Source organism: Ruditapes philippinarum, unplaced genomic scaffold (assembly GCF_026571515.1).
Source record: "Ruditapes philippinarum isolate M1 unplaced genomic scaffold, ASM2657151v2 ctg7799_1_1_1_1, whole genome shotgun sequence".
Taxonomy (NCBI): Eukaryota; Metazoa; Mollusca; class Bivalvia; order Venerida; family Veneridae; genus Ruditapes; species Ruditapes philippinarum.
This window is the reverse complement of record NW_026864754.1, coordinates 23,494-40,252: the sequence shown is the minus strand read 5'-3', so window position 1 is coordinate 40,252 and position 16,759 is coordinate 23,494. Positions and strand designations below refer to the sequence as shown.

Sequence of the window (16,759 nt, the reverse complement as noted above, 5' to 3'; positions counted from 1 at the left end):
CCCCGGCCATTCGAAGCTGTGGCTTCAATTAGTGTGTGGTTTGCTGCCATACCTGGAAAAATCTGCCATTTTGTCAAGACAGCATCACGTGACAAAATCTTAAGAAACTATTGGTTCAGAAGTAACGATATTATGGACGTTATTTTTAACGTTTAATTTTTGGACTTAACAGCATTCTGACCTATTCAATATATCGTTACAGGTAAGAACCCAGAGATAGAGCTAAAAATTACGAACATGTTGACACCAAACACTCATTTTTTCCAAAATTGGAGTTACGACACTGTGGAAAATGATTGCAAACCGAATACGATATTTTCACAAATGCGCTGTTAACTGAACAAATAAATCGTACTCATATACTTACATGTTAAAATGCTTCTTAATTCCAATTTTTATAAGGTACGTTTTTTCCTAAAACATTTCATGAACTTCAACCAATTATGTCTCATAACATTTATATCATAAAAAAATGAAATGAAATGGTTTTCAATATTCATTCAATACATTTTGTTTACTTTAGAGTTTGAACAAGGTTACTTTACATTTCGTGTAAGGTAAAATGCTCTCACTGAGAGTTTATTTTGGGTAAATGCTCATAAATTGCGGCCTGTACCTACTTTTTCAATAAGTTAATAATTTAAGACAATAAGCATAATCGAAAAAAGATTCATCGCACATTAAGAAAAAAATTCCTTTCAGTATGGCACCTCTCACACAATTAATTAAGTAATCAATTAACCTAACTGATGTTTGTGTGCAAAATTTTCAGATGTTTTTCCAGAATCATTTTTCTTCTGTGTGCAAAATGACACCAAAACGAAAGGCGTTGCAACGCTATTCACTCAAATCAGAATTAAGAATCACACACACACAAAAAAAAATCAAATTATATACAAAATCACATTTGGCTTACTTTAGTGGACTTTAACACATCATATTCAAAAATACTTTTTTAATTATTTTGGTTGTTTAAAAAAAAATTTATTCTTCTTTTGTATTCTTTTAATTTGAACATGGAAAATTTTAAAATTTAAATCGGGTTTTTTAGTAAAAAATTTTTAAGGGTTGAAAATTTTTGCAAAGTTTGGGTTTTTTTACGCCAAGGGCTAATACAAAGTCCATTGGGAAATTTATAATAAATTCCAGGGGTGTTACGAATTTTATCCTTTCAAAATATTATTTTTATAAAAATCCAAAGGGCTTTTTTTTTCAACCCTCCCTAACGATTTTGGGCCCAAATTTTCCGATCATTTAATCTAATGTAAAAACAAATATTATACAAAAAAAGGGGGTTTTTTAAACCCCTTTTAGTTAAATTTAAAATACGTTTTTTCTGTTGTTATTTAAAGGAAAAAAACAAATTGGTTTGTTTTTTTTGATTTTTTGATTTTTCAATAAATTTTAATAATATTTAGCCGCGTTTACACAAAACCAACATAAAAGGGTTTTTCCCCACCACATGGATCCGACCCAAACCCGCGCACCCCGCAGTTTTGGGTCAATCCATTTTTTTCGCTTACCAAAACCCTATTACAAATTAAAAGGGAAAATATACGAACAGCAAAGGATCCTGATCCCAAATTTCCGGGTTTCGCAGGGTGGGCTGGATTTCAGCTGGTCCAAACCCACTTATGTTTGGGTTTTTTCGTGACGCGGCTCATATGCTTTATGCAATTTTCAAAATCCATTGAGTTTTACCTATACCCCAAAGGAAATACTTATTAGTAAAAATTTTTTTGAAAAGATTTCATTTATTATCCCCCAAACAGTATAAAACTATTTCTCTTTGTTTAAAACACAAAATAAATAAGAGGTTTCTGTATTAAATGGTGTGCATTACTCAGCGATTCATCGGTTATCATCAAAAAAGCTTCTACCACTTTTTTATGAAACATTTCGCGTAGTCATTGAAGTCATTGAAACCGAACAGTCGATGAAGGAAGTTGTACAATCGCAACTTTTCGTTCATTTCCGTCAAACTTCGAATTATTTGTGTTCAGAAAGAGATGTCGTACTGAAACTTCTATATCAAGTTGTAACAGGTAACAGGTATTTTAAGAATAAAACAGTTTGCATTGTTATTTTTACAAGATATTTTTATTAATTAAAGGGTATAAATATATATATTATGAAATTAAGAAAGGGTTTCAACTTTTATCCGATTTCGTTCAATCACTTTTAAAGTAACATACTTTTTCCTCATAGAAATGCAAGGTCTAATGTTTCATAAAAAATTATCCCGCCACTTATTTAGATATTTTTTGTCTTTAATATTATATAATATATTTTCGCTGATATTTTATGTTTTCACTTTAACTGATTGATATGCACCTAATTTCGTTGAATTTGGACATTTAGATTTTGCTGGCAGTATGACAAGGGAAGTTATACCAAGTGGCTGTTTAAAATTTGATCGAAGTGGTTATCTCCCTTTGACTATTATACTACTATTTCCTGTTCACTGATCTCCAGATAGTAAAATGAAAAAAAAAAAATGAAATAAAATTTCAAGTAAATGGTAAATACTGATCTAGTTAGGTTTATTGTATAAATCCCTCATTACTGACACCTTAATTCCAGAAAGAATGTTGACAAAAGCGTTGATATATCGGGTTTTATTTTCCATAATCTACTACGTTACTAACGCAGTAGCCGAGAAGATAATTCATTTAACCTTCTACCCCATGAGCATATTGTGAAAAAATGGCCGTTTTCATTGAAAAGCCTCCTGTTACAAGTTCCAACTGCTATAAAACTACATGTATGAAAAATGCTTCAATACTGATGAAACTTGGCACATATGTTGACTGAACCATAACCTCTGTAACAACATGCTCAATCTTAAATTTCCTGTTACCATGGCAACGGCGGGACGTGTCAAAATTGCGAAAAATTACTTTTTTGCATTGTTTTTTTCATCAAAACTGATTTCAAAGTGCTGCAATGAGATACAGTAAAAGACTTTTCAGCGTTGGTTACACGTCACCTTAAGATCGACCTGAGTCCATTTTTAGCCTGTCACATGTACAAAATTTTCATAGCGATGAGGGACTACCGCCCCCTTCAAACCCCCAAAACAGAAGGGGGCACATCCCCCTTCTGGCAACCAACTGGTGTATCATTTTGATGGGGGCCGCGCAGAAAAAGTGGTCACTTTTTTAACAGCATTTCTCTAACGAAAACCAGTGTTTGGGGCCTAAATAGGACATTTTTCACTGTTTGAGGCCTCAAAAAGTGGGGATTTAACTCAAAACAGGATTGAGACGCTTGCAGAAATCATGATCACAAAATAGACAAATACCGTTTTTTTCGCCGACTTTTACATTTTTCATTCATTATCATACCTAAATCGGTGTGAAAAGATAAATTAGACCTATTAAAGTTCATTCCGTTGGGTAAAAAGGCAAGATTTTAGCATTTTATCATTCAAGCGCCTTGTCCGGTATATACCGGAATACGGTATTTAGTGTGGTGCTCCACTCACTCAAAAAGTGTGTGTGTGGGGGGGGGGGACAAAAAGCTGTCGAGGTCAGGGTATCGCATTGTAACACGGCCAGCGATTGGCTGAAAAAAAGTGCAGGGAAAACCGTATGATTCAGTTTATACATGAGGCGATTGGATGAAAGTGGGGTATTTTTAAGTATAAAAACTAATTTAAAAAGTAACACTACAATGTTTTCTGAAGAAAATGAAATATTTCATGAGTCTCTGTGATAATTTTGACTTGGATATTTGCATTTATAAAAAGTGTATGTCAGTCCTGTGATCAGCAGAAAATTTCAATGAAATGGGGGGTAATCCTCTTTGAAGTCATTTTGCAAAAAATTTGGTTGGCTACCCCTATATAACAGGAACATTTTTATGTGCCAGGCATTTCATTCTGCTAGAAAAAAATACCTCTTTAGCATGAAAACTCAATTTTAAGGTAGGATAAGGGACCATTTCTTATAATGTAAGTCTATGGAAATATCAATGTGAGCGTCTGGCCTAAAGAGAGGGAAATTGGAACTGTCATAATTCACAGTAGTACTTTGTCTTCATTGATTACACCATGAAAAGCTGATATTTTGGGAGAATGGATGTATACAGCCTGTCTAGGTATGAACTTTCATTATTTCAGTGCAACTGTTGGTGTTTACAGCAGATAATGTGTCAAAGGGGTCAATCTACAAGCATTGTTTACATATGAACAAAAGTATTAGTGTTACATAAGAGTTAATATGGTTTATATTTTCTTTGAACAGTGAATTTGAGTGGATAATCAATTGGTGATATGTTGATGATGAATAATGTAGACCTTGGTCATTAAAAATATTTTTTCAGATTTCAAAAAAATGCTGTACATTGGCTATACACATGCCAGGTTTGAAGACTTCATGTATAACTTGACAGGACCTGATGTAAGCACATTGGCCACTTTTGATGGGTGTTGCAGGTATATCATTACAAATGCATATTGTCAGGTTCAAAACTGATATATAATAATTAAAAAAGTTTAGGGTGCTGTTTCGATTAACTTTTCGACTTTATTTAGGGGCGGAAATTTCTTCGCTCGGCACTAATTTTTTTCCATTTTGCTCAAATATTTAAATAGAATGTCACAAATAAATTGCTTCTTTGTCTGTTTCCTATATAAGAATGTTTTGTGTTTCATTTCCAGGCCATAGATAGCATTAAAAGCTTCAAATAAATAGCATTTTAAGGCTTCTGTCTTAAAATTTACTTGGTTTCAGGGCATGAATATCAACACATACTTAGAAATTGAAATCCATTGAAAAATGTAGCATAATTCAGTTAGGTTGCCTCTGAATAGCCTCTTATTATGTGGTTAAGATGCAAAATAGTGATAAGAATTTATTGTTTTCTATTTGGTAATACATATTTATACTCTCACAATTGTATAAAACCATAGTTTTTAGACTTTATGTCTGTTTAATGCATAATTGAATGTGCATCATAATGGCCAAGGGTAGATTTATTTTGTAGAAAAGTTTTATTGATAAGTAAAAGTTGATCTACTTTTTCACAATCATATCAGGCACAATTATAACACAGCTTTAGTGTCTGTGATGTGTCTATAAACAGAAAAAGCATTTATTCTGGTAGATAAATGTATAAAAAGGGTGTGAATATGCACAACTTCAGTGAATTACCTCCCTTTATTTATTGAGAAACTTAGATAAGTGCATAAATTCTAGTTTCTGGCTACCTAAATGAGAAAAAATACACATTTCTGTCCATTCCAAGTACATTTTGGTCTGAATAGGTGATTTACATGTTAAAACACCTGAAAGAAGGTTTCAATTGTTATATTTGACTCCAAATGAATGCAAAAATGACCAAAAAATGGGTGTAGAAGTAAAATTTTAGGCTTTTACTGTGCTGTTAAATCCAGAGGAACTTGGTTTTTCCATACATTGCATTTCTTTATATCCATGTAAGAGAGAGACAAAAAGTATATAAAGAATTTTGGCATTTTATTGATATTTAGGCTTGTATTTAAGACTATATATGCAAATATTTGGAGTAGAAAAATATAGCAGGACAGTTTTGATATACCTAGTTACACCCAAAATGTTGCTATGTGTGTACAAATAATGTGTAATCCATAATCAGGTCATTATACAGTAGTTATTAAGTATGTTTGCTAAGCTAAATCTTCATTCAGGAAGTCTATTGGTAATAAAATGTTGAAATTTGGGTGAAAAATCACTTATTTTGTTATGGGTGGGGTGATAAAATTGCTCCCTGCTGCATCCTTTTGTTACAAAATTAGTATTTTGAAGCACTTCTGTAATGAGAACAGTTGTAGTTTTGCTATCTGTGTGATTTTATGGAAGTTGTTACAAAATTGGCTTCAGAATAATGAGTTAAGTATAAAAATCACATGCTAAAATTCATATTCAGAATATCCGGAATGCGGCATAACGGCGCTTGTTACAAAAAAGGGAACTTCAAAGTTTTAAATGACTTAAGAGTGGTGAAAATGCATCCACATTATTGGTAATTGTATATGCAACTTCATTTATTATTAGATTTTAGAATACTAAACATTTAATATTCCCTTTAGGTCAGGGTATCGCATTGTAACACGGCCAGCGATTGGCTGAAAAAAAGTGCAGGGAAAAACGTATGATTCAGTTTATACATGAGGCGATTGGATGAAAGTGGGGTAATTTTTAAGTATAAAAAACTAATTTAAAAAGTAACACTAAACAATGTTTTCTGAAGAAAATGAAATATTTCACGAGTCTCTGTGATAATTTTGACTTGGATATTTGCATTTTATAAAAAGTGTATGTCAGTCCTGTGATCAGCAGAAAATTTCAATGAAATGGGGGGTAATCCTCTTTGAAGTCATTTTGCAAAAAATTTGGTTGGCTACCCCTATATAACAGGAACATTTTTATGTGTACACATTTCATTCTGCTAGAAAAAATACCTCTTTAGCATGAAAACTCAATTTTAAGGTAGGATAAGGGACCATTTCTTATAATGTAAGTCTATGGAAATATCAATGTGAGCGTCTGACCTCGAAAAACGTCTATATGAGGAAAAGGTTAACGCGGTCACGTGTCACAACAGTGATCCGGAATTATCCCGGTATCCGGTATGCCCGGGATCGTTTATGGTCTCACCCCGGTACGGAATTAGACCCTAGAAAGTAGTTCTTTTAATTTTTGAAGTGGCCCAGTTTAAGTTCTTTCTAGTTTGATTGGTCACAATTAAAGTGTATTTATTGCATGTTAGTATTTTTTGTGCGTTATAGGATGACTTTAAAAGTTGTTTTTTGTGTACTCCTAGGAACTCATTTGTTGGCGGAAGTATTAAAAATGTACTACCCACCAGCAGTCAAGAGTTTTCAAAGTGGTGAATTTAAACAGTGTTTTAACAGAATGAAAATTTCTGAAAAAAGTAGATGGCTAACATGTTATATTTTATAATTCACCAGAAACAGTAGAATTGGGAATTAAGCCTCAAATGTGACTGATTTACTATAGCACAAAGAATACGAAAATTCACTAGGCCGACTCCTTATCAATTTTCGTCATTAAGTAGGCCCCTATCACATTTCAAGCTAAATGTTAGATCGATAAATTGGTCATCATATATATGAAATAATTAATCAATTATAAGTTTTAGTGCCATGAATTACTACAAATATAAAAACAAAAGCAGTTATTCGTATCGCTATATGTTTGATAAAATCCCGGATTTCGTGCGTTCCGGAGCACAGACTGTACGATCACGCGATACTAGAAAAAAAAAACCCGGATGAAAAAAATTCCGTGGTATAATAAAAGAAGGTACATGTATTTCCCGTTGGTGGAAAAGCGAACTGTTTTTCTTCAGAGCAATAATGTTAAAATATGAACATTTTGAAGTGTCATTTCGATTTCTTTCAACTATATAATGTTTTTGAGGGGGGATTTTGAATATTAGCAAGACGACAGTTTTTCTGCTATCTTCTGGAGGTCAGCTGCTTTAAGTTCGGAGTGATTTATGCTACGTTAGGTTCGGTTCTCGTGCTCGTGACACTTTGATGTCTCACAATGGTAACCGTATTTTACAAGTATTTTTCGAAATTTTCATTTGATATCAATTCATAACTTTATCCCGTAATCTATGCTATTTGGTAACGTATTATATCCGCTTTCTCACAAGAACAGTCTCTAAATTATCACATGTAATAATATACTAATCATAATAACCGGAAGGTGAACGGTACACATCACTTGACAATTACTGTTACGCTTACCGGTAATTGTCGTCTGATAAATAATTTGAAAAGTCGAACAGGAACATAGAAACAAAATCATTTGATCTATAAGTTCTCTCAATGTAGTTTTGCTTTTAAAAGCAGAACTATTCATCATTTCAAATAGTTATATTAATACGAAACGGCAACTTTTTATATAATCTTTCTTAATATAAAACAATTTAATTAAAAATGCAAATTATTCTGGCGAATTTATTTGTTGCTGCTAGTTTGCTGGTGGTTTTAAGGGGTATGTTACTGTTTTTATCAATTTCGTTTGATTCAAATAATATTTCTTAATCAAGTATAGCTTGGTCTTTTACTCAAAGTAAAATTTATTCATGCTTCATTAGAAATAAATGGTTAGAAATGACATGATGATATTATGGTATATCATAATTTGGAGACATTTCTATTGAATATGTGTCAGAGCTCATAAACGCACTGTCTGTCGGGGATAAAAATGTCTAAATTTGTTGGGGTTTACTTACAATAACGACAGGGAAATGGATAATGATAAAACAATTATATCCGGATGATGTCCGTAAATTGGTTCATTTATTCTAGGGTTTCATATTGTGGCGAAAGGGAAGTGTTTTTATTTTTGCCTATGATACAAAAGAGACACTTGGCAAACTGATTTATACGTGGGGGCTACGCCCCTACAAGTCAGCCTCGTGTTTCGACGCTCTTTCTATTACATAAAGAATATAATGGATACGGTATTCATTAAGTGACTGTGGACGTTCATTGTGTTTAATATTTTGCTTGGTTTACTTGATTTAGGTTGTCTCGGTCAGACTGGTTTCTGCAATGAAGCACATCGAAAGAATCCGAACACACAAGGTAATGTATGTATGTCAAAGAGTTACTATGTTAGTCACATGAAATATGTGTACATATCTTTAAGAATTATGAACATTTTTTAACCAAGGTGTATTATAACTAACTGATAAAACTTCATACATTGACTGTTACCGTCTTAAACTCAACCTTAGCAAGATGTTATACTTTTAATGATTATCTGTTTGCAAATGACATTAATTATACTTTGCGACCAACCTTCGTGATATTTTGGTATCGTGCACACGTTATTTAATGTAGAAGAGTCCTGAAATATTTAAGCATAATCGACATATATGTATTTTGTTATTATTTGTAAACGCATTATGTACAGACATTACAGCAGAGGAAAAAGCTTTTTGTATTTATCACGTCTTTTTTAAATGTCCAATCAACACTCATACACATTTCTTGCATATTATAAAAAATACCGTATTGCATTCTCTTTTTATGTGTTTTTTTTTTGTTTTGATCGATCTGTTATTATTTATTAACAGGAAAATAGGAACTCAAATTTTAACCGAAGTGAACGATCGGACAGACAGACAGACATAAAAACTTGGTGCTCTATTTGAAATGATCCCTATAGGGTGTGACACATTCCATTGAATTCTATTGATAAACACATTTACTTTTTTTCAGTTATGGAAATATGCACCGACCAAGCATCAAGAAATTCAACTGTCTTTATCGATACCTTCAAAGTCTCAAAATTCCAAGACATAATTTGTGAATGTAACATTACGCCTCCAGGCCTTGATGTTGGATTTTACTTTTCATTCTTTGAAATGAGTGTAGCAAAGGGCATGGCGTTTAGAATCGACACACTGGTGCTAAATGAAACAGTAATGAGGGGTGCATTGCATTTGTGGGACGTTACGTCACTTCGGTTCTTTACGTCAGAACAATTTGAAAATGGCGGAGCATGTTTGATTGTCAAATCAGGTAACATGTTAGACCTTACTTGTAAACTGTTATTTCATATAGTGAACTATACATTTTTATGAGTTTAGGGTAACAGTAGTGAAAATATTAGGTATAGAGTCGGGATAGAGATTTTTCAATTCAATTATCATGTCGCCATATTGTAAAATAGAGTCGGCTTGGGTTACGCTTGGTAAGGTTTTTTTAAGAGCTTGAAGCTTTTAAGAGCATGCTAATATGAAATTTACAGAAACAATATTTCCACACAAAATTATAAAATGTACATTCTGTGAAGCTTTACTATTCCGAAGAATAAAAACCACTAACAAGTGTATGTAAACAAACCTATAACAAAAAAGCAAAGGACTTAATTTTCAGTCTTATTGTAAAAATCATGGTTACAATAATCATAGTTAATTATATATTTTTCTTTTTATTTCAAAACATGGATATAAAGTACATGGCCCATTTGATATCAATTGTGCGCAACCGGAGACGAATTCCAGTCAAGATGTTAACAAAGAAACACATGGCTACGACTATTATATAAGTATGAAACTATATTTTCAATAAAACAGTAAGTTAGTATCGTATCCTTAAGATATGATTTATAACTATACTTTATGCATATTCTTAAGCAAAATAGCCGAGTCCCAGAGGAACCATAATTCATAAGCATCCCTCTAAACAGACCCGCTGACTACTTGTCATGAATTGATAAACATAATGACTGGCTCAGTACATATGTTCAGTCTAAACATACATTTATGAACATAAAAAGGAAGTATATCTAGCAAAAAATGGCATACAATTAGTTTGTCGCGGTAAAGTGTAGTATTATTCGGTAAACATTTTTATTAACTATCACCAATTGTTTTATACTTAAATTATACTTCTTGAACTTGGTACAAATGTTCATGATTGCGAGGCTTTGTTTCGCGCTCATAATTAAGATTTCTGTGGCCAAAATCAGTCACATAAAAATGTGTTTATAGAAAAATGAACAAAATACAATAAGTGTCTGATAATTTTGTTTTAAACAGTATGACAAAAACAAAACAAAATAAACTTTTAACAATTTGTTGCTGCATTGCTTCTGTATTTAAATTATGTTTTTAAGAATCGACTTATTCTTTCACTGTAGCCTTGATTGTGTTACCGGTACTTGGTGGCAGTGTCATTGTCATCTTGACAGTCATTTTCGTGATTTGTATGAAAAGGTTCGTTTTAATTTTTTTCTTTGTGCCTTTTTGTTCTACGATAAATGACTGAGATACCTAACTATTTGAAACACATTGTGTGATTTGCGAAATAATGTTCAAAACGACATGACTGTGCGTTACAGTATTGCTTGGTAGCAACAGTAGCTTATTCCAGTGATGTACAGTATTGCACATTTGTTGCTGATCATAGCATTGTTTTAGTACTGTTATTGTTTTACAAACTATTTGTAAGTACATTAATTTTGCAAACTTGTTTATTATACAGTTATTTGTATAAACGTACTATGAGTAGTAACAATATCAAATGTGTTTCTGATTAAGATGTTTTTTTTTTTAAAAATACATGTTAGTATATAAATAACACATTGGTTTGTAGTTAACAGTAAAAATATCATCCCGAGGAAAATACTGTACGCCTCGGGTTAACAGTATTTTTACGAGGGATTATATTTTTACTGTTACTCACAAACCCATGTGTTATTTATTTTATTACCCCGAACAAAAATACTGTGATGATCTGAAAGTGTCAACTAAATCTAACTTAACAAAATAAACCAAGAGTAACAATAACTAAACTGTCCTTACCTTTTAAGTTTTAAGTGTACTTTAGGCCTACTTGAGAAGTTTTCTTTTTCTTTTATTCTTTAAGCAAGTGATGATATCTACAAATCATAAACATACAATAAGCTAGGTTTTATTTAGAACACAAAACATTAACCCATTTACACGGTTATGATCTGTGAAATCTGATCCTTCTGTTTCCAGAATATTCTTAGCATGGTTTTTGACAAAATAACGATGATATGCTATGTCTGTCCACCATATCTGTAACGTTTCACTGATTAAAATTGTTAAATAATCCTTTGTTGCATGCTTAAATCGTCTGCATGTTCCAGTTTGACACCTAATTATTTACATTGCAATTACTTCCGTTGAAAACGGATGTTCAATTTTTGACTATTCAACAAAAAGATATTTTATACGCGAAAAGCACACCAGGGTGCGAACAACTAAATTTTATGAGAGCCATAGTTACTCCAGAGAAGAAATTGATGTCCTATTGGGGTTTAACGTCGAAAATAAGAATGAATCGAGAAAAAAATGGCGGCCATTTTATTTTATTTTATTTAGAAAATAGACCACGTGACCAGATTTTATACTCTTAAAAAATACTGTTACCTATGTAACAGCACAAAATTCTTAGTCACGTGGTACACTTGCATTAACAGTAAAAATAACTCCCAGAGGCCTACGGGAAATTAGCATTATGAAAAAAGTGAGGGGTAATAATAACAATTGTACATGTGTTGCTAATAATAAAGTTACATGGCATCCATAACAATACATTATTTTTATCATGATTTCCTATTAAAACAAGATTTGTAATGATGGATCCAGTGTCTGGTATATTTCAGGCATCGGGCGATTGAAAACAAGAGACCAAGCACTCAATCAAATAAAGTCTCAATGTCAGACTTAGTACCAAACACAGAGCAACGTGAATGTGATACTAACACTTACGAAATACCTGACCAAAATGTTTATGAAGGTTTGGACAGACAAGGAAATGATTTACCGGCTGACACGTACCAACATCTTTATACAGAAACAAACAATTCACATGGCAAAAGGTAATTACACAAGATTTAAATAGCAAATACAAATTTGCAATGTCGAATGTCATAAATAAATAATAAGTAATTATCAATATAATTAATTTTGAATAAAATACATAATCGATGCACACAATGCAGTTTTATTTATGTCTTCCAAGCTTGATATATTAAGTGTTATATTTTCTGTCCCTTGACATACTATGATTAATTAGACTCGATATAGATCTACAACGGATTAAATAGTTAATCAAGAATTGAATATCATTTTGATAAAATGTTTTAAAAACTCTCAAAATTGTTAACATTTAGTGATAAATGTAAATGTTGCCTATTCTACGGGGAAACAATTAATGTCATTTGCAACACCATTCTTATAAAACTCAAGTATGTGTCTGCAATATACAATGTACATCGCACATATAACGTACGTTCAATACAACACGAAGATGGTTATTATTACAATTCATTTCCATAATTTATTTTACTTCTTTTTAGTCAATATCTAAACCTTAGTAACCAACAGTCGGACACAGACAATTTGGAAAACGAGTATAAAAATACGTCTGGAAAAGGTAGTTTTAGTGACGGCATACACACTAAGAATTCGTCACATGAATATGAAAGATATAAAGCTAACGCAACTGATCAGATGTACGAAACACTACAAACAGACGAATGAACTTGGTCTAGACTAACTTTGCCGAATGATTAAGGAACACACACGAGTGACGTTAAGGCCATTAGCTCCCTTTAACCTAAAATTGAAATTACATGTGACTTAAATGAATGATATAACTTGCGAAGCTTATATAAATATGTTTTAGAATTAATAGAGTGTATTTTACGTGTACATGTATTTAGAGTTTTGTTAGATAATTTCACCACATGCACACCTGTAATAATATGATAAATTCAAATCTGACCAATATTAAATTGTTTGGATTAGGTAAAGAACAAATATTCAGATAAAAAGCATAACTATGTAAAACTATTGAGTTGTAAATAAAAAGAGGATACAGTAAAATAGTTGATGAAGACATCCTCTGTTTTCCAAGTTAGCAGAAACACAACTATATGAACTAACATTTAAGACTGTGGACATACTAAATAAATCTTAGTCCTAACTATATACAGGTGTACTGACTGTGTATACACAGATAATTTCAAAGTATTTTAAGGATAAGCAATTTATGTTTTAATGCTTAATGTAATTATATACCATTGCCAATTCTTATTGATGGTGTAATTCAAAGAACCATTGAAACACAGTTTAATAGTAACCATGGTAACGTGATAATATATAAAACTGTTTTGACCATTTTCAAGCATTGTTGTTCATTTAAATATTTAAAATGGAACAAATTTTGATTAACTATGAACAAATTTTAAATAAAATCGTAAAGAAAGCTATTATTCACAGAAATAACAGACATTACACCGTCAGCATGCAACTGATATTTATAAATATATAATGAAATACTTGAAAATGTTTATTCTTGTGAATTGTGTGTTTATACTTTTGACTGACATAAAACTATAATATGTTTGTATCTGATTTTAAACTTAATTCTTTGAAATTGAAAACATTTGCACAATAGAAAAATGTTTTCATGGTAACGCCTAGCTGACGTTTTTGCACGTTATACATAGTACTCTCATACATACATACATATGTTTGAAGTTTGAGCTAATTCTGAGACAGGAGCAAATTTGTCCATTAGTAAATCTTGCCCTTTATATTTTACCTTCATCTAGAATATACGTATTTAGATGTTGTAAAATGTCATGCTGCTAAATCTAGCATCAAGGTTACTATTGTTGTAATGGACATAAAATTGTGGTATTTTATGTCATATTTAGCCCAAGAGATGTTGTACATTATATAATGTATATATGTTTCATTATCTATGTGTGTCTTTGAAATAAAATGAAAAGAAGCAACAAGATTTTTGCTATTTTTAAAGCCGATCCCTGCTAGAGATTGTTCTGATTTTGTTGTTTACTTTACCTTGCTAAGACATTAGTTGACTGATCTTGTTTTTTCACATGGCTAGAACGATAGTTTGTCTATTATTTTTTCTCCATATGTATCTTTAAATTGAAATTTTATATAAAAAACAATCTATGAAAGGTAATGATATAATTAGATTATGTTTGTTAAATGGGCCCATTTACATATTCTCTTATTTTACTCCTTGTTTGTTATTGCTCAATCATTGGAATCGTTTTTCACCGCTTAACTAAGAGAGATTTTTTCTCTCTTTGTTTTCTTTCCTCTCTATCACCCTCCATACTGAATCTTTACCATGTTTCCTTATGTCAAATGGCCTATCATGTTATATTTCACTTATATATTCCAGGACTATAGTTTATGTCACACTTTCTATGAAGAATGCGGACTTTGTTCGTGCATCTGAATACCACACTTTGTTTTTGATACGCTGTTTGTTATTTTATCCAACTTTATGTCACACTTTCTTTTAAAATTATGCTTAATAACTATATATTTATACTTTCGAAAACCGTAAATTTAACTTCTGTAAGCTATCAGACATGTCAAGTCCTTAAAATGTGTTGTTTTCACTTTAACATAAATAAACTGCATACCCATGGAAGAGCAAATTGAAAAAAATATATCCTAAATATTAATCTTTTGCCATTATTTTATTACACAAAAGGCTTATTTAAGATACATGGAGAAATCAATAAAAGATGGTTGTTAAATTAATTTTGCCATGTTAGATAAAATCTTGATTTCATCTTAGTTGTTTCCTTTAAAACACAGACCCTAATTAGAAATAATAATATTGAGTCAATTGTTTTAAAACTGCTATGCTTGTATAAGCACATCCTTGAGACACATAGATTTGCGCTGATAGGAGCACTTGTAGGATCAAAACGACATTCAGATTAATTAAATATTCTGGAAAAGAAAGAATACTCGGTAGCAATAAAGTGAAAAATCTAGTTTGATTTAAACCTTATTTGTTCATGATGAAACATGTACTTTTGCTTAACTTATATTTTATCAATAATCAAGCTGGGTGGGGTGAGAGGTAAACTTAACGATTTTTCTTTTTACCTTTATAATAAGTGGCATTTCTATGTATGATGCATAATGCATAAATATTTTTTGACTACGTATAGTTATACGTACAACGGCTAACTCGAATGTTAGGCATCGGTATTATATATATTTTTACGTGAATTGATTTGTTATCGAGGAAAGTCGATAAGACGAACTCGGCATAAAAATACAAACAATAATTAACGAACACGATATATGTCAATAGAATGTAAAATTATTTACACAGTTACCCGAGGTAAATGTAAAATTAGAAATAAACACATTACATGAAAAGGTAGGATGTGGTTATATACAAAAATCGCTCAACCATATTGTGGCAGATTTTGATTATATCTAAAACAATTTTATTTATCTTTTATTCATTAAAATAATTTCTCTCTAAATTTCTTCTGTTTACAGTAAAGCATTTCAGATTCACTTAAATCCATGAATTTTGTAGTGTAAAATTGGTCCTCTTAAATTTTTGGTCATTTCAAGATTAATGATTTAATGTTACGCTCTTATGGTTTTCTTATTTATTGATAATGTTTTCTTAAAGGAATAGGAATGGATGGATTGATGTCTGTCTAATATAAATATTCAACATTAAAAAAGAGGAACCATGACAGTTTTCCTATTGACATCAACCCTATAAGAGAGAAATTCGTGTTTTAAGACACTATTTTTTACTTGAGAAATAAGTCCATGGGCGCCGCCATTTTGGCGTTCTGTCATTCTCGCGAGACAGACGAGACCGAGATTGTGACGTGTAATACCCACTTCCGGTATAGGTGTATACGCTGTTACAACTGAAATATATCTTGATGAAGAACTTATTAATTTTATTGCGTACATTATATATTATTTATGAAAACATCATATGGAACTGAATTGCTTTAATTAATTAATTGAAGACGCCGCGACATTAATTATTATTTCTCCGATATTCAAGCTTGCTGATGATCCCACCACATGATTTAAGCAATGACTGCTTAATTTTCAAAGATAAACCATAAATTTAATATGGGTACTATGAGAAACTTCTTCAAATTGACAATATATCCTTTTATTTTGTACTTAATTTTCGCTAGACAAGCTGTCCAAATAGGGTACACCGTCGGTCATGTATCATTTTTTCAGGTAAAATACCAACTAAATCCAATATATATCTACTTACCAAATTCCTTTCCCCGACAGATACGCATTTCTACTACCGTAAATTTAATCCAATAAAACAAAAAAAATCATAAATCTACTTAATATTTAAAATGATTATTGGTAACTGAAAAAAATGTGTTGCTATTTTATGACGTGCTGTAATTTA

The 16,759-nt window shown here is 31.5% G+C and overlaps 1 protein-coding gene across 1 annotated transcript; it reads left to right on the top strand.

Moving 5' to 3' along the window:
• The first annotated feature begins 7,786 nt into the window (after positions 1-7,786).
• Positions 7,787-15,906, top strand: LOC132726711 (uncharacterized). Its single transcript, XM_060712065.1, has 7 exons — positions 7,787-8,012; positions 8,549-8,608; positions 9,248-9,550; positions 9,987-10,079; positions 10,674-10,749; positions 12,168-12,383; positions 12,864-15,906. The coding sequence occupies exons 1-7, from the start codon at positions 7,955-7,957 to the stop codon at positions 13,045-13,047; spliced, it is 990 nt and encodes a 329-aa protein (XP_060568048.1). The 5' UTR covers positions 7,787-7,954; the 3' UTR covers positions 13,048-15,906.
• Positions 15,907-16,759: the final 853 nt, after the last annotated feature.